The sequence below is a fragment of the Rhinatrema bivittatum genome, chromosome 1, assembly GCF_901001135.1.
Source record: "Rhinatrema bivittatum chromosome 1, aRhiBiv1.1, whole genome shotgun sequence".
Taxonomy (NCBI): Eukaryota; Metazoa; Chordata; class Amphibia; order Gymnophiona; family Rhinatrematidae; genus Rhinatrema; species Rhinatrema bivittatum.
The window spans coordinates 112,985,063-113,003,760 of NC_042615.1; the positions used below are offsets into that span (position 1 = coordinate 112,985,063).

Sequence of the window (18,698 nt, forward strand, 5' to 3'; positions counted from 1 at the left end):
GGCTTATATGCATACTTTTTTCCTGAAACAAATTACATGCACAAATTAGCAGATGCAAATGTGTGGGTAGATTTTGTGGGATAATTTTCAAAGGGAAAGGATGTGCATATTTTCCCTTCAAATATTGATGTAAAGTCCATGAGTAAGTGACTTTGACTATATGCAGACAGTTATAAAATTACCCAGGCAGATTATTGAGCAAGAAGGCACAATATGTTCTGAATTCGCGCTGCCCGCGGGTTTCCCCCGTGAGCAGGCTCACTGACTCACCATGCTGTTTTCACCGACACGGCAGGTCGCCGCCGTCGGCTTGCCCACGCAGCCCGGAGGCCGCCCACCATCATCCGGGCTTCCGTGGCTGGAGCTGCGGCTGTCTTCGGGGCTGGGACCGCCCCCGAGGCCGATTCCACCTTCGCGGCTGGAGGCCGCAAAAGCCCCGGGCTGGAGTAGCGGCAGGAGCTGCTCCTGGGGCCTCCAGCAGCGGCAGGAGCCACTCCTGGGGCCTCCGGCAGCGGCTGGAGCCGCTGTTCACGTTGGGCCTGTGTTCCAGGCCAGCCCTGCCTTGTTTGACGTCGTGCGTCTGTGCAGGCCGCTGTCCGCGGTCCTGCATGGCTCCTGCTCTCCTCCTAGGTGCGTGGCCGTGTCTCTTTGCAATATTTAAAGGGCCAGACACAGGAAGTGTCTGGGTCCCACCTTGATGACTGTTTCCTGCTTCAGCCCTATAAAGGGCTGCTCCGTTCATTGTTCCTGGTCTTGCATCATCATGAGTCTTCGCTCTGGAGGCTCTGGCCTTCCAGAGTCCATGTAAGGTCTTCCAGTCTTCTAGGAGCTCCTTGTTTCGTTCAGCTGTTCCATGTTCAAGTCTTCGTGCCTGAGGTCCATGTCCAGGTGTCTTCATGATCTTCCACGTCCTAGTGTTCCTGCCTTCCTAGATGTTCTTCCCTATGCCACGCCTCATCTTCGCTCTCGAGCCTTCTGGTACGGTAGGCCGGGGGTCCCTCAGATGCAATTCTCCTGAGAGGACTAGCCTGCCAGTGGACGGTTGTCCTGTGCTCCTGAGCCGTCATGTCCCGGATGTGTGTTCCTGTGAAGTCCCGCTACCGTCGTGGTCCGTGACCAGGTCTGCAAGGGCTGTGTAGGGCGCGTAACAGACAGGGTGGTCCGCGACTCAGTCCCGCGGGTGGCCTGAGTTAGGGCGCCCTGAGAGACAGTGCCAATGTCCATGCCTCGTGTTGCCTTTGTGGATGTCAAGAGTCTCGCCCCTGGATGCCGTTGCATCAGTCATGTGTCTTCGTCCCTGGATGCCGTTGCATCAGCCATGTGTCTTCGTCTAGATGCCGTCGCATCTCTCCATAGTCATGTCTTCATGTCAAGGCCCATCTGCCCTCAACCTCAGGCCAGGACTGCTGTTCCATGCTGCTCGCAGCAGGTCCGAAAGGGCCCAGAATGGTCGGAGGACCATTCACCTTCCATCATCCTTGGATGTTGGCCATGGGAGCTTGCCGGCCTGGCAGAGGGTAGACCATCAGCCATGCGGGGCCACCGTCAACCCTTGGCTCGGCTCAGAAGGTCTGGGTCAGGCTGAGGCCCATGGGCACACTAAACCACAAGTATAACACAATACCACAAATATGTAATGTCACGTGCCTTTCTGCAAGACAAGTCCTCACCCATTGTGGGTTACTAATGGTCTAACAGTACAAAAAAAATTATATATATCCAATACAACATTGTTATAAAATACAAATAAACAGTATAAAGCCTGGCCTTCCCCTACTCCTCCCTCCCCCTCCTCACACAATTTCCCTACATAATAAAACAATATCAAAGTTACACTGCACTCAAAACTCACTATAATAAACATTCTCATTAAATAAATACAAAAACAGCACTATAAAACTCTACTACAGGCAACCCAGCCCCTCCTCTCCCCGACAAACACTTGTTAAGCAGCTGTAACAGACTGCATTAAATCTAAAATATCAAAATTATATTACCTCCCAAGGTCAGTCAGAAATAAATATATTCCCTTTCTAATCTCTCTTTCAGTTGGTGGTTAATTTCACTCAGCATGCAATAATTAACAAATAAATAAAAAGGGGATATAAAAAACAAGTGCAAGCAATAGTCAAGATCAATCGTATTCACTCGCAGCCTTCGAGGGTACAAACAGGTTGGGTTTTCAGGACACAGTGTGCATGCAACTTTATCTCATGTATTTGCATCAGGGATATCCTGAAAATGCGGCCTGTTTGCTACCCTTGAGGGCTGGAAGTGAAGTGAATACTACTGGCCTAGGTAGTAAAAGAAACTCTTCACTCCATACTATCTACAATGTCCCTTCTGTTGTATTAAAAATAATTCAAAACCTCAACCTTTCTCAGTCACTCCCAAAGGGGCAACCAACCTTGGTCTGCCCTTTCAGGGGGACAACCTGCCCTGCCCCACATGTTGTGGGCCTCCTCATGTGAAGGACCTATGATGTCAGTGGGAAGGGCATGGCTAGTAGGGATGTGCAGAGCAAAATTTTATGTTCATATTTTTTATGTCCGAAAGGGGGTCCCACTTGCGGCCAATATGGACATAAAAAAAATCCAATGAGTTGGGTATATGTACATATGTGCAAAAAAAAATTTAAACCCCCTCACCCTCCTTAATCCCCCCCCCCCAGACTTACCACAACTCCCTGGTGATCGAGCGAGGAGTGAGGACGCCATTTCTGCAATCCTTGGCGAGAAGCATGTGACGTCGGCGGCACGTCGAGTGACGCGGCGTCACGTGATTCCCGGCGAGTTCGCGCCGGACGGCTCGTTCGGCCCAAAAAGAACTTTTGGCCAGCTTGGGGGGGTCAGGAGGCCCCCCCAAGCTGGCCAAAAGTTCTTTTTGGGCCGAACGAGCCGTCCGGCGCGAACTCGCCGGGAATCACGTGACGCCGCGTCACTCGACGTGCCGCCGACGTCACATGCTTCTCGCCAAGGATTGCAGAAATGGCGTCCTCACTCCGCTCCATCACCATGGAGTTGTGGTAAGTCGGGGGGGGGGGATTAAGGAGGGTGAGGGGGTTTATATTTTTATTTTGGCTCAACAATCGCGATTTCCCACATATCGAACATATCTATGTTCGATATGTGGGAAATCCGATCGTTTATGTCGAATCAATTTTTTAAGTAAAAAAAAAAAAATGAGTTGCGTTTCACTAATGCGGTCAATCCGAATGCACACCCCTAATGGCTAGGGCTCAGTTGGGCAAGAAAGCATCCCTCTTGGCATCCGTAGGCCAGATATTACCTTCTCTGGGAGAAGCCACAGAGCAACCCCTCCCCCAGGATGGCTCCAGAAACTCAGCCTAAAGATAAGGTGCTGGTCTTTGATCCCACCACTGCCAACAAACTACTAACCAAGTGCAAGGAGTCTTAAAAGGTCCTCCAGAAGATGGGGTCTGTAGAGACAAAGGGGGTCATTTATCAAAATGCTATAAGGCGTTTTTGCATGCGAAAAGCACAGTTAATGCATGCAATCGCACCATATCATATGGTGTGATGCAAATCTGAAAAAGAGGAGGAGTGGGAGTGATTTTAGCTACACCTTTTTTCAGTAGTGTTAAGGGTGGGGGAGAGAGAGAGAGAGTGAGTAGCCATTGTGCCCTCACCCTAGATAGGTATATATATCTCTATGGGAGGCCCACCTAGTAACTTGAGGTGAGGTTTAGGTATTAGTGTAGGGGGTTAGGGGCCACTTTGACATTCAATATGAGATGTAGAACAGAACAGTGCACTCTTGTGAACATCTGATGACCTTCGGAATGAGGAAACTCAGCCAAAGATGAGATTTGTGCAATGTTCTCTCAACCTAGCTTGATGTTACCTAGGTAGAGAGTCCATCAAGCTAGATTGGAGAACATTGCACAAATCTCATCTTTGGGTGAATTTTCTCACTCTGAGGGTCATCAAATGTTCACAAGAGAGCACTGTTCTGTCAAAGTGGCCCCTAACCCCCTACACTAATACCTAAACCTCACCTCGAGTTACTAGGTGGGCCTCCCATAGAGATATAAATACCTATCTAGGGTAAGGGCATTATGGCTAGGCTTGCACTCTCTTCCCCCCCCCCCCTCTAGTAAACATGGTCCCCCCCCAGTATGTAGAAAATACCACATTCTGGCACATATCTTAAAGTGCAAAAAAGTTATCACAATTTGCAGTAACTTAGCTCTTCACATAGGTATTAGCGTAAATTGCAAAAAACTGCCTATTACCATAAAACATACCCCTTTTTCTATTGCATGTGGTATTTAGTGCATTTTGATAAATCCAGGCCAAAGTATGCTAGATTTTATTAGTTAGTTATTTTATTTATTTATTTAGATTTTTATATTCTGCTTTTCGGCACTTCAAAGTGTTCATCAAAGCAGATTACATTCACGTACTATAGGTATATCCCTATGATTTATGGCTTTCCTTTTAATTCTTCGTAACTAAAGATCCTCTGTGCATATCCCACGCGTTCTTGAATTCATTTTTTTTTGTTTTTGCCTCCATCAGAAGATTGTTCCATGCAGGTTTGGTGTTAGATTTCTTACTACTCTGAATACAATTATTATGCTGCCCCCTCTTCATTCTGGTTTGTTTGTTTTTTACACTTAATTTTTATTATTTTTTCAATAACAGACACATTAGAAACAGCTTCTGTCTGTCTTAGGCTCTCTCTCTCTGTCTCACACCATCTCAGTTTTTATTTTGCTCAGTTCTGAGTTGATCTCTCACAATCTGTCAGTCTCTGTCCTGCCCCCTCCCCCCCTCCTTGCAGAAAAAGCCCAGTTCCCTCTGGTAATCCAAATTTTAAAAAATTACATTGCAATAAGCTAGAGTCTGTATTCAGTGCAACAATGGAAAAACAAACATCATGCCTCATAAAACATAAAATGAAATAAAACAATATAAAACATCAATTATAATAATACAACTATACTAATAAAAATAATAAATATTTAAGAACATAAGAATTGCCATACTGGGTCAGACTGAGGGTCCATCAAGTCGAGCATCTTGTTTCTAACAGTGGATAATCGAGGTCCCAAGTACCTGGCAAGATCCCATACAGTAAATAGATCCTATGCTGCTAATATGCAGTGATAAGCAGTGGCTACTCGCTATTTCCTATGTCTACTTGGTTAATAACAGTTTATGGACTTCTGGTCCAGGAACTTGGCCAAATCTTTTTTAAAACCCAGCTATGCTAACAATCTTAACCACATCCTGTGACAATGAATTCCAGAGCTTAATTGTCTGTTGACTGAAAAAGAACTTTCTTCCATTTGTTTAAAATGTTCTACTTACTAACTTCATGGAGAGTCCCCTATTCTTTGTATTTTTGAAAGAATAAATAACCTTTTTACACTTATCTGTTTTATTCTACTCATGACTTTATAGACCTCTATCATATCCCCCCTCAGCCATCTCTTCTCCAAGCTGAACAGCCCTAACCTCTTTAAGCTTTCCACATAAGATAGCTGTTCCATCCCCTTTATCATTTTGGTTGCCCTTCTCTGTACCTTTTCCAGTGCAACTACAATATATCTTTTTTGAGATGTGGTGACCAGAAATACACATAGTATTCTAGGTGTAACCTCACCATAGAGCGATGCAAAGTTATTATGACATTCTCCATTTTATTCTCCATTTCTTTCCTAATAATTCCTAACATTTTGTTTGCTTTTTTGACTACTGCCGCATGCTGAACTAAGGATTGTTTTTTATTCAACATTTATTTGTTTTATTATAGGGAGTAGAGACATTCATACAATCCAAAAACATTATTTCTTCAGCTAACAAATTTCTAACTTTCGAGGTAACAATGAACAGTAAGTCATGTATTACCTTGGATCCCTGTATTCTATACCTCTTCTCACCCCACCCCCTTCCTTTCAATCCCAACCCCCAATCTCACATTAGAAATAGTTTCAATTCAATTCTACTTTCCATTTCAACTTCAGTTTCAATTTCAAAAGGGGCATATGAGAGAAGAACAACCAGGGCCCAAGGAAAGAAAAGAGAATAACAAAAGAAGAAAATCAGGCTATAAGTTCAATATCATATTCTTTATCAGTGAAGGCCTGCCATACCCCCAACATGGCCTCCTGTTTGAGAAGAGAAAGAGATATTCAAAGGTTAATAATTTTATTATTCATTTCTCCCAATGAGTCATGTTTGGGATTTCTATTCCTATCCAGTTAGCTAAAATTGTTTTCTTTGCTGTTAACCCTGCCTTATCTATAAATAATTTGTTGTTTGCTAATTTTATACAGTTCACCTTCATAAAGGCCCAAGAGCCAGATTCTTGGATTTCCTGAAAGAAATATTCCCAGAAGTGAGGAGCATCGCTTTTCTACTTCCTTCTAAAATATAGAGGTCTTGGGACATTTCCAAAATCCATGTACATAATCACTAAGTAATCTCTGCTCCACATTTAGAACAGCTAGCAGATGGACAGATCTTTGCTTTAAATGGTCTTTCTTGTGATAAATTTGCGTTTTCGGTAATGTCTGGAATATGCTTAAAGCAATATTGTAGATCTTTATGAGTCAGCCCAATTTCTGTCCAACTAGACCAACATGTCAATATTTCTGGGAACTCCACCTGAACAACCAGAGTAATTAGAGCCTTTGAGAACTCGGCACATGATGGTTTCCCAGGCCTGTCTCCCGACAAGACCTTTTCCAATTTATCCCTTATCCCTAAATATCCCTAAATATGGAATAGACTTAGTTTTTTGTTACTTGCCAGGTTCTTATGGCCTGGATTGGCCACTGTTGGAAACAGGATGCTGGGCTTGATGGACCCTTGGTCTGACCCAGTATGGCATGTTCTTATGTTCTTATGGATTTTTGGTAAGCAAACTCATGACAGTGTCTCAATTGTAAATAAGCAAAAAACAACCTTTCTGCAGCTGCTGATATTGAGTTTGTAACTCATGAAAACTATGTAAAATATTTGAATTTTCAATAAAGATTTGTCAGATGTATATGAGGCTCTCCTCTGCCAATCTTTAAACACCATGTTCTCCATGCCTGGGGAGAATTCGGGGTTTCCACATATAGACAGGTAGGGTGAAATTCTCCCTTTTTGACCTATGAGTTTACATAAAAATCTGAAAGCCTGTCTACATGAAGATACCAGCAGATAAGACCTCATATCATCTGAGACCTCATTCATCTCTAGCTGTAATAATGTGGAAAGTGATCAACTCCCAAACCACCTCTGTAAATGTTCTAGAGGTCAAAAATAAGAAGAGCCCATAAGCCAATCCACAATATGCCTCAACATTCATGCCAGATTGTAGTGTAACAAGTTAGGACAATTCAAACCCCCTTGTAGAATTGGCTTCATTAAGACTTGTAGGGGTAACCTTGCCTTTTCCCATTTCATAGAAAAATTCTAAAGCATCTATTTATCTCCCTTAGATCCTTTCGAGATAATGCAGATGTTACTGATTTGGTTAAGTAGAGCCATTTGGGTATCTCCATCATTTTTAATAAATGGATCCTTCCAGTAAGCGATAGAGGAAGATTGGTCCACCACTTTAAGTTCCCTGTCATATTCTGTATTAGTGGGGACACATTTGCTTTATAAATAGTTAATATTCACCAGGATTTTGATACCCAGATATTTCATTTCCATTTGTACCCATTGTAGAGGAAAACTTCTCCCCCATTTTTGTTTTAAATTGCCATTCAGTTCTAAGGTTTCCGACTTCTCTTGATTGATGTTTAATCTTGCAAATTTCCCAAAGTTTGTCTGATCAAGAATTTTAGTCAGGGAATTCATTGGACTAGTAAGAATGACAGACATCATTGGCAAAGGCCGCTATTTTAAAAGACATATCTTTGACTTCCAAGCCAGTTAACCTAGCTTCCTCAATTTTTCTTTGTAGAGGATCAATGGAGAGTATGTATAAGAAGGGGGAAAGTGGGCATCCCTGCCGCACTCCTCTGCAAATTTGAAATGTTGAAAATCTGCCTCCAATGGCCAATAAGGATTTTAAAGTATTGTCCACGATGATGCCCAGATCCTTTTCCTGGGAGGTTACTCCTAATATGGAACCTAAGATTGTGTAAGCTACAGTGTGGGTTACTTTTCCCTATGTGCATCCCTTTGCACTTGTCCACATTAAATTTCATCTGTCATTTAAATGCCCAATTTTCCAGTCTCGCAAGGTCCTCCTACAATCTTTCATAATGCACTTGTGATTTAACAACTCAGAATAAATTTGTATCTGCAAATTTGATCATCTCACTCATTGTTGTCCTTTCCAGATCATTTGTAAATATATTAAAAAGCACCAGTCCCAGTTCAGATCCTTGAGGCACTCCACTGTTTATCTTTCACCACTGAGAAAACTGACCATTTAGTCTTACTCTTTCCTATCTTTTAACTACTTTGCAATGCACAAAAAGATATTGCCTCCTATCCTATGAATTTTCCCCAAATATTTCCATACCTGTTGCTGACCAGGACTCCAAACACAACGCGATTAGCATCATCCGTGATGGCTATGCAGCACACATTGGGCTCATTTTTTAATCGCTTCTTGACCTGGGAAATGTTGGCAAACAATCCCATTATGTAGCTGCTTCCTATACATTTTAAAGTCACTAGTTAATAAAAATTGAGACAGTTTAAAATGTACTCATTTCAATATTTGCAGTTAGAGAATGGCTTGTGGAAAAACTAATTAAAGCATATTGAGGCTGGTAGAATGGACTAATGAAGAGATTACAGAGCTGCAAACCATGTTCCCTATTTTCCCATTCACAGCATAGCCATGAGTAAGATGCGTCAGCTCCATAGGCTTAAAGTAAAATAGTCACAACCACAGGTGGGGTGCAAGGGGAGCTGGGAGTTGGGCTACAGTTTACAAACAGCTCTGGAGTCAGAAAGATGAAAACAGGGCACATAGAATTGACGGACAAGAGTCAACAGCGAACCAAAAATACTTTTAGCCCTGATTTACTGATCACAAAACTCTCCACTGCCCAGTTTCAGTATTCAGACATAATGTTCATAAGGTCAGTAATTTAGAAAACATTTTATATTCAATATGCACATATGCTCCCAAACATGCTTTTACATCTGCTAATTGAGGTATAGGACTGAAACTGTACTTTTGTCTGCAGTTTGTGGGTGGGAGGACTGGAGATCTAGGTGAACTGGCATTTACAAGCATGTGTACAAATATTTCATAAGCAGCGTATGTGCATACTTTATAAAATCCCTGCCTCTATGCACAAACTGCGGTAATTACATGCACATTTTACAATTAGTTTGAATGTGAAAGGTGTGTGTACTTTTGGGGCTGTGGTATTCAGTAAACTGTGTGGCTCTCACCATAGCATTTATAAAATACAAACGTAAGTCTTGTGCATGTGTATGTTGATCTCAAAGGAGATCATTTTCAAAAGGATTTATACGCATAAAAGCATATATTGTAGCAATTTTCAAATGCCCCTTTATGTGTGTAAAACTGTTTTATGCATGTAAATCCTTTTAAAAATGACCTCCTAAGGGTAATCAACATTTTAAAAAAGGTATACTGAAATTACCCTTTCCTTCTGCAGGTCCCAGAGTGTTAGGTAGCTGGTCTTCTCATCGTCGCTGTAATTGGAAAGCACCAGAAAACTTCCCGTGTAGGTCAGGGCAGCGTTGTGCAAGAAGAGCATAGACGTTCTGGACTCCAAAGTGTGCAGATGTGACAGGGTTTCCAGACTGAACACGGAGACATGATGTGCATAGTATGAGCAAACTATTATCTGCAATATGAAGAATGTTGGCAGATTACTTGAACAGGTCTTGTTGGATATTTTAAAAAATGTATAGTTACATGAACAATGAGAATGTTCCTTTATTTACATGGTGCTTTAATTGGTACAGAGAAGTGGGGCCTCAGATTAACCTTACTGACCATCAGCTCTAAAGTTATTTATTTATTTATTTATTTATTTATTTATTTATTTAGGTTTTTTATATACCAACCTTCTTGTAAAAAATTACAAATCAGACCGGTTTACAATGAACAAAAAACAATGTAAAAGAGTGTTACATGGAACATTGAGAGAGAACGAATAATTGAATAGGAAACCGGGGCTACTAACTTGCCCTATGTAAAAGGAACCAACTATACATAGTTTATAACATCGATAAATACATAGTTAGTTACATTCTAACAGGCATTGATCAGACTTAATAATTTGAAGTTAACAAGGATCGACTTGTGTATGGCTTGAGGGAAGCTGGATGGAGCGCAGAGAATTATGATTCTGGGAATGCTAGTTTAAACAGCCAGGTTTTCAGTTTTTTCTTGAATGACAGATGACGTGGGTCTTGTCGGAGGTCTGGCGGGAGAGCATTCCATTGAGAGGGTCCTGCTATGGAGAGGGCTCGTTTTCTAAAGGATGTTTTTGCTGGGGGAATGCGAAGTCTACCTTTATAGGCTCCTCTGATTGGTCTGATAGAGGTGTGAGGGCGAAGCTGGATGGTAAGTTCAATGTTTAAATTAAAGTTCAATATGCAGTGGCATTGGAAGGTATAAGCTGGTGCTAATTCATTTATGCATGCAAACTGGCTGACTGAAAACTGACCTCCCTAAGTGCAGTACTTTCAGCTGCATTTAGAGGAGGGGTTCCTGGGGGCCATGTTTAAGTTGGGAGTGGGGGTTGGGGAGGAAATATTGCTCATATAAGACATTTTCAACTCTGCACAATAACCAGGTGCAGAAGTCTGCAGATACTTTATATTCAGGGCAAGCTTCAAAGCAGAAGTATGTTAGTTCTTAAGTTTTGAAAACTGAGGCAAAGTTGGCTTATAGAGGGGCTTTGCTAGATAATAATTTTATTATTATTTTTTTTTTACCCTAGATATTTGTTGGTTTTATGTTTTTATATCATTGGTTAATTTCCTGTGTGTTTGTGGTTGTTGCTATTGCTATGGATTATTTGATGCATTTATACGAACAGACTGTAGTTATGTTTTATTGTGTGATTCCTGGAAGGATGTACTAAAAGTTAAGTTGATTAAATAACTAAACCCACAAGTAAAAAGTATCCCTGGACTTTGTCCCAAAACAGTTTGAAAAATGTTCCCTCAATGTACACAAAGTTCTCATTGCTAATATTTACCATGCAATAAAATGCACAGCAGTAGTTAACATAGCCCCATGGTGCAGAGTGGATCATTCCTGATAACTGGGTATTTTAAGCCTCTGCCCAGCTGCTTGTGAGACCCTAATTGTGTATTGTGTAAAGCTCTCAGTCTAGAGGTATTGTTTTTTTTTTTTCCTGCAGGAGGAAATTGAAGGATGAACACCTTACTGTGAGCTCTTGCATTTCCTGGAGAAATTCAGCTTTCCACTTTGCTCCTAGACTGAGTTTCCTAGCTATCTCCTAGAATCGTGTTTTCACAACCTCTTTAAGCCCCAGGCACATCTCCATTAAGCAAAATGTCATGTGGCACACCAACCTCCACTCAGCAGGCACTGTGGACATGGAGAGCTAGGGAAGCACTGCAAGCCCTATTAGTCTCTCTTCCAAATTATAAAACACAGAGAAGAGAGGGAGTAGAGACACATATGAACCCTTCACAACTGACTAGCTCCTTCTATATACAAGTTCAGGACAAGAGAGAAGTAGGTGTGGTGTGGATAGTCAGCTAAGTTAGTTACCTTGGTTGCAGCCTGTGGCTGGCAGAGCTCCTTCACTGTTGCTACTCCCACCACTCAGACAGGCTGATGCAATATCAGGCATTCAGGTCAGCGTGCCGCTTAACACAAGCTTGGATTCATGTTTTGGATGCACTAAACTTACACTTGATGCAATACAGGGATTAGAGTGCCCAAAACGTGCATCCAATCAAGCATGTAGCTAATAGCACTCATCACATGCAATTTCCTTGTAGATGAGGCTATTAGCTATTACCATACAATGCCAAAAATTGCTACGTGGCCAAGGCAACCATTTTAATGCAGCAAATTTAACACCTGCCCAGGAGCAAGCAAACATGAAAGCATGCTGCACACTCAGGGGCTCACAAAAAAAAAAAAAAAAAAAAATTCTGCTTTCTATGATTCCTCCTCCTAGTATCATCACAATATTAAATAGGAGGAACCACAGAAAGCAGAATCATGCCACACTCAAGGGCTCAACAACAACAAAAAAATTCCTCTTTCTCTGGTTCCTCCTATTAGCATCGTTGTGATACATTAGGAGGAACCACAGAAAGCAGCATCCCCAAGTTCTGGCCCAGTTGAAGGAGTGAATAAATTAATATTAAGGGTCAGGAACATAATATTAATTTATTCACTCCTTCGCTGTCACATGTCAGAGAAAGAGCTGTTTCATAAGCTGGACCTAAATTATGGAATATTTTACCTGTCGAGTTAAGACTCCAGAAAGATTTGAAATTATTTAAAAAGGCACTGAAAACGTGGCTTTTTGAACAAACATACGGAACAGATATCAGCCATTAACTTTTATTTCTTATGTTAGTTATTTTATTCGAACTCTGTTTACTATTGTTTTATGCTTTTGAAGTTATTAATTAATTTTAATGATTTTATTTAATGATTTTATTATTATTATTAATTGTATGCATTGATAGCTTTAATTTATTACTGTATTCTAACTGTCATGGGTTTATTTTTCTTTAAACTATGATTTCGCAATGAATTTGTGAACCATTGTGAAGGTAAACACCAAACATCGGTATATAAAATCGATTAATTAAATAAGTAAACAAACAAATAAATAAATAAACATGTCAGTGAAAGGACCAATCCCCTTTCCGAAGGCTGTCCTGAAAGGGGATTGGTCCTTTTACTGACAAATGTCAGTGAAAAGGACCAATTGGCACAGCCTTGCCGGGGGGGGGGGGGCCTCCTAGTTACCCAATGCAGAGCGCTAGGGACGCACAAATTATCCATTGTGCCTCCCTTTTAGCATAGCAGCTCATTTCAGTATTGCAGCAAGCACCCAGGAGAGGTGGATATGCGCACATTAAAAAATCGCGTGCGCAGTTTGGACACATGTTTTTTACACAATGATATTGCATCAGCCTGAAAGTAAGTCACATCCAGTGCTCAGTCATTGCTTTCCCTATCTCACTCAGCCTGGGGATAGGACAAGCTGGAAGAACTCAAAGGAAGAGGCTCAGAAGATACAGAAGTGCTGTGTGCAATGTGTGCCACACTAAGCAAAGCCAAGCTATCAGTGCTCTGCATTCTGCCATTAATTACCACGCTTATTCGGTAGCTAGGAAGAACAGACATGCATGTTTACACATGTTCTCAGAAAGGAGCTCCTCCACATTTAAGATTCACTGCTGGGGTGTCTTGTTGCTGTGAGGTGCAAAGAGCAGAGCCAGGTGCTGGCCTGGATCTGAGCATCAGCCGGTGACTTTAGCGTGGCACACTGATTAGGTCTGAAGGCATACCAGTTTGCCATGATAAGCTGGTTGGGAAACACTGCCCTGGGATAAAAATGCAGCACAATCAAGATGTCTTTCCTGTAGAGATCTCTGTGTATAAGACCTATGCTGTGTTTGAAATGGGTAGAGTTCAGCAGTTTGGCATTACATCAGTTCATGAAGACTGAGATTTCTGCTCCACCACAATTCTAATCTAGTCAATTCCATCCAGTGTAGAGAGAAAGTTGTGCTAGCATCTGCTGGATTAAATGCTGCCATAACTGTATATGTATGTCCTGCTGCTGTTACTTCAGATGAGAGATGTCCTATCTAATTCACTGTGAATTGCATGTGGATTGGACTGTCTATATCTTTATTTGTGTAAGTAAACAGAGCTTAAGTAAAGTTGCAGCCTGACTGTTCTGGTTAGCAGTAGTTCCACCAACTAAAGAAAAGACTAGTAGCTATCCACTTGGGGCTGGATTTTAAAACATACGCGTGTGGGGTACATTTGTGAGCGCTTCCCGGCATGCACAAATGTATGCCCGATTTTATAACATGAGCACGCTGAGCCCTCGGGGAGACCAGCTGGCTTTCCCCGTTCCCTCTGACGATGCTCCGGAATTGGAGCGGCCTCGGAGGGAACTTTCCTTTTCCCCCACCTTCCCCTCCCTGTCCCGCCCCCCAGCCCAAAATCCCCCCCCCCCCTACCTTTATTTCAGAAGTTACTCCTGTCAGAGGCAGGCGTAATTTGCGCGCACCGGCCAACTGCCGGCGCGCGATCCCCCGGCCCAGCGGCAGTGGAGAGGCCTCTGGCCATGCCCCTGCCCTGCCCCTGGACCACCCATTTTTTCAAGCCCCAGGACTTTCACGCTTCCTGGGGCTTCATGTGCGCCGTCGGGCCTTTTGAAAATAGGCCCTACGCGCGTAGGGTTTTTAAAATCTGCCCCGTGGTGTCTACTGTTGTGGTTATGTATGTTTGGTGGATCCTTGGGTGCTGTGGGGATGACCACGCCCACGGGGAGGAGCCTCGTGAGGAGCCACAGCACTGGGCTAGACTCGGATACACACACACACGCAAGCAAGTTCTTTTATTTTACAGCTCTGTAGAAAGCCACCAGCGGTGGCAGTAGTGAGGCAGTTGATAGTTGCAGTCTCAGGGACCTCGGCAGAGGGAGCCCTTCTCTCCTGGATGACATCAGGAGGTTCCGCAGCAGGTAATCCCCAAGGAGGTACTATGGAAGAGATGGACTGATGATTAAGGTACTCACTGGATATTAGCTATAGGGTAGCGATTCCACCAGGTATAGTTGGGGGTACAGGCACCGAAGCAGGGAGAGCAGGCCCTCAAGGAGCGAGTACCTGTTCCCTGTAAGGCACCTGAAAGAAAACAGATGGCCCCTGAGGAGCGGGTACCCAAGTTAGTAATACCCCGAAGGGCAGAGAGGAAAGGCTTCCTGCGGGCAGCACGGAAGCAGCAGAGTAGTGTAGACAGGAACGGATTTGAGTCCTTGCTAACTTGGAGAGCTAGCAAATTGATGAGGGTAATATACCTGGATGGCGTGATGTCAGCATGAGGGAATGCCCTCAAGGTTCGCGCCAAGGGTGGTACAAAGACGTGGGTTGCACGCACCCTAGAAGGTCCTGGAAAGAACAATGGCGGAAGGCAGCACCATAGCCATTCTCGGGATGCCAGGGAGGTCGGCAGGAAGATGCGGCGGTAGCCATCTTTCCCAGGTGAGCGGGAGGAGCCATAAACAAGGTGAGGCAAACGGGGCGAAGCAGTCGAAGACCGACGAACACAACATCTACTTATGTCTATGCAGTACAATGGAGCCTTGCCAGTTGCCAGAGGGGGTCTAGTTAAATCTCAACAATAAGTGATTCACCTCAGTCTAGTCCACTATACTAAGCAAACTGGGGGACTTGAACAATCCTGAAGAGGGGCACCCTGGTTGCCCAATCAGGGAAGAAAAAAATGGCTATACTGTCAAGTCTTTCTGCCATGGAGGCACTGTAAGCTCAGGAGGGAGGGAGCTGCCAGAACATAGTGACATAAGAACATAAGATATGCCATACTGGGTCAGCCCAAGGATCCATCAAGCCCAGTATCCTGTTTCCAACAGTGATCAACCCAAGTCACAAGTACTGGCAAGTACCCAAATATTAAATAGATCCCATGCTAATGCCAGCAACAAGCAGTGGCTATTCCCTACTGATTAACAGTAGTTTATGGACATCTCCTCCAGGAACTTATCCAGACCTTTTTTTAAACCCAGCTACATTAACTGCATTAACCACATCCTCTGGCAATGAATTCCAGAACTTAATTGTCACATTACTGTAAGCATCTCACGGCTTCGCCATGCATCTCTTTTGGTGGGCTAGGGAGATGAGCTGCTTCTGCTATGGCGGGCCAAGGTGGGGAGCTTCTTATTCTGTTGCAGAACTGGACATGGGAACAGTCACTGCGGTGTTCCATAATCCAGGAAACCCTGCCAGATCCCTACCCAGAAAGAGAGATCACAGCTGTTGTCCATCGGGAGAAAGGAGGTAGTGAGCTTGGTGAAGGGAATAGGCAAAGAGGCCAGAGAGAATGAGGATGTGGAGGGAGAAGAGAGGAAAGAAAGGTAGAATTAAAGTAAAAAGTGTGTAAAAGTTAAATATGCAACTCAAAACATGAGAAAATACAAAAAGATGAGCAAGTTGGGTTGGATTTTTTTCTCAGCTTCTAAAAAATGTTGGCTGACACCTAAGTTTTTGGTTTTTTTTTTTTAAACATTTCCATGCCTTACCATTGTGAAGTGGAATGTGTATGTGTCTGTGTTGTGGTCTGTGTGTGTCTCATGCGGTCTCCCTGCCTGTGTCTCTCTCTCTGTAAATGTGTGTGGCATGACTGCCTGGCTATGTTGTGTCTATGCCTCTCTCTGTGTCTCTTTCTGTGGTGTGACTGTGAAGTGAGCCTAGCCCAGGGGTTACAATAAGGTAATGAGAATTTTGGTGGACAAATTTGGAAGACATTTCGTCATTGTACAAATAGTAAGTGAGCAGTTTATAACAGGCTTGAGAAAGATTCTGTTGTGACAATATTAACAATTCAATCTCAAAATATGCAGTTTCCAGATACCTAAGAATCTGATCCTGTAAGCTTTATTGTGCACTTTATTCGGGACCCTTTTCAAATAACTGAACCAGGTGCCAAGCTCACACAGAGAGGGGAATTACACAACAGAAGAAAAATGGAATTGGGCCTCATGGTATATAACTTTAACTAGTTACTTAATACCATTATTTTCTATAACAAAATAGTTTAGTTTTCCATTTTTGCTGTCTCTGGCTTTGCTTCTCTTGTTTTACATTCCACCTTCCCTTTTTGTCTTTTTTTCTCTCTCTCTCATTCTTTCTTTATTCCTCCAGTTTCTCCTCCCCGTCTCTTTATTTAATTCACTCCCTGTGTTCCTCTGCTCTTTAGGTTCCTTACCAACACAATAAGTATTGCAAAATCATATATTTGAATACATGTGATTCTTGATGTGCAAGATTTAATAAAAGTAAGGGTTGGCTTACGATTTTTTGATTTATGGTAGAACAAATAGTGCCATACAGTATAGTGTATGCAAACCCTGTAACAGCTTCATATCTGCCCTGTTATTTTGACTTGGCAGGAGTTTGCATCCAACTGGAAACAGGTAGCCCACTTCAAGCTTGGATACTTTGCTGTTCTTCCTCAGACAACAGAAGAGGAACAAAAATATGGAGCCCTTCCACGTAATCATTGCCTGCATAGTTACATTTATATAACATCAATTCTCACCTTTTCATCTCCGCTGAGAAGGTACTGATCAATGGCATTGGACTTTTCATCAGCAAGCTGCTGGAGTTTCTCAATTTCTCGTTTTATCTCACCCTCCTTCCTCCTTTTCTTTGCAGTTCTGGTTTCATTACGCCTCTCCCATGGGGTTTGAAATACTAAACATTGTATTTCAGAGAGTATTATTATTAGAAGAGAGAACTGAGCAAAGTACTAAAGTTGTCATTAGTTCTTGGTGCAGAGAACCAGTGTTCAGTGAAAGGAAATGTAAGAGGATTTACATTTGATACATCTTATTGGCTAATTTAAAAAAAAGGAATCTAACCAGAGTGCAAGTGGCAAGAACATGGGCCGATGCAAAACAGTGCATTCAGCCGAGCGCACTGTTTAAACTGTGATTGGACGCATGATTTGGAGGTGCGCCCACAGCCCCTTATGCTGTAAGGGGATTAGCACGTCCAAAATGCGTGTCCAACCCCCGCGAAACTAATAGTGCTCATCACATGCAAATGCATGTTGATGAGGCTATTATTATTCTCCCGGATCTAAAAAAAAAAAAATGTGCGCCTGACCCGAACATTTTTACGTTCAGAAATTTACGCCTGCAAGTGCAGGCATTAATTTCTGAGCAGCCCGAAAAAGTGTACAGAATTGCAGAAAATACTGCTTTCTGTACATCCTCCGACTTAATATCATAGCGATATTAAGTCAGAGGAACCAGTCAGGTGTGCCAGCAGTCAGGTTAGGGAAATAGACGCTCAATTAACGAGCGTCCATTTTCCTAACCCGTAGCTGCGCACCGGTTAGGAAATGGACCCTTGTAAAATTGAGCATCCGTTTTCCTAACCCGCTGACAGCCAGCTCTCCTGTGTGCCCGCTGCCAAGGAGGTGCTAGGGGCACACATTTCTCCCTAGCGCCTCCTTGGCAGCACGACCTCTCATTTAAATATTGAGTCACACACCCAAGAGAGGTGCCTGGGTGCGCATTAGGAAAATGGGCGGTCAACACTGAGCGCCCGTTTTCCATGCAGATTTATTGCATTGGCCCCATATTTAGCTACAGGTTTCTTTAGAAATGTGCATTAGAAAACACAGGATGATCTGCGTGTACAGGATTAGACGATCTCTAAGATAAGGTGTAACCCATTAATAAAATGTTTGTTCCCCAAGTGTATTTATTTAATTGTTATGTGTCCAGCATACTATGTAGCATTTAGCTCAAGTCGCTTGGTGGCAGTCAGGTGTTTTGTAGCTGAGGATGCAGTTTTCCACAGTATCTGTCTTTGCCTGCCTCCTGCAGGCTCGCAGTCTGTGTAAGCAACATGTGTAGACTGGAGTGGTGCAAAACAGCAAGTAGGTTTGTGTCACCTGTTATCTTTGTAAGATAGGTCACATCAAGTATGTCTACCAGCTAAAGGTTGAGATGGCAAGGAAAA

At 42.9% G+C, this 18,698-nt stretch overlaps 1 protein-coding gene across 5 annotated transcripts in view; it reads right to left on the bottom strand.

Annotated features, from left to right (window-relative positions):
- LOC115079042 (NACHT and WD repeat domain-containing protein 2-like) overlaps positions 1 to 18,698 on the bottom strand; it is a 247,792-nt gene that overhangs the window by 25,830 nt on the left and 203,264 nt on the right. For 2 of the 5 annotated variants that reach the window (XM_029582083.1, XM_029582174.1), the window contains exons 27-29: positions 17,266 to 17,420; positions 9,599 to 9,805; positions 8,497 to 8,591 (exon numbers count right to left, since the gene is read on the bottom strand). In XM_029582083.1, the coding sequence (XP_029437943.1) occupies positions 8,497 to 8,591; positions 9,599 to 9,805; positions 17,266 to 17,420 (457 nt within the window). Of the gene's footprint in view, positions 1 to 8,496; positions 8,592 to 9,598; positions 9,806 to 17,265; positions 17,421 to 18,698 lie in introns of those variants that run through there. The other 3 variants (XM_029582341.1, XM_029582254.1, XM_029582429.1) reach the window with 3 other exon arrangements.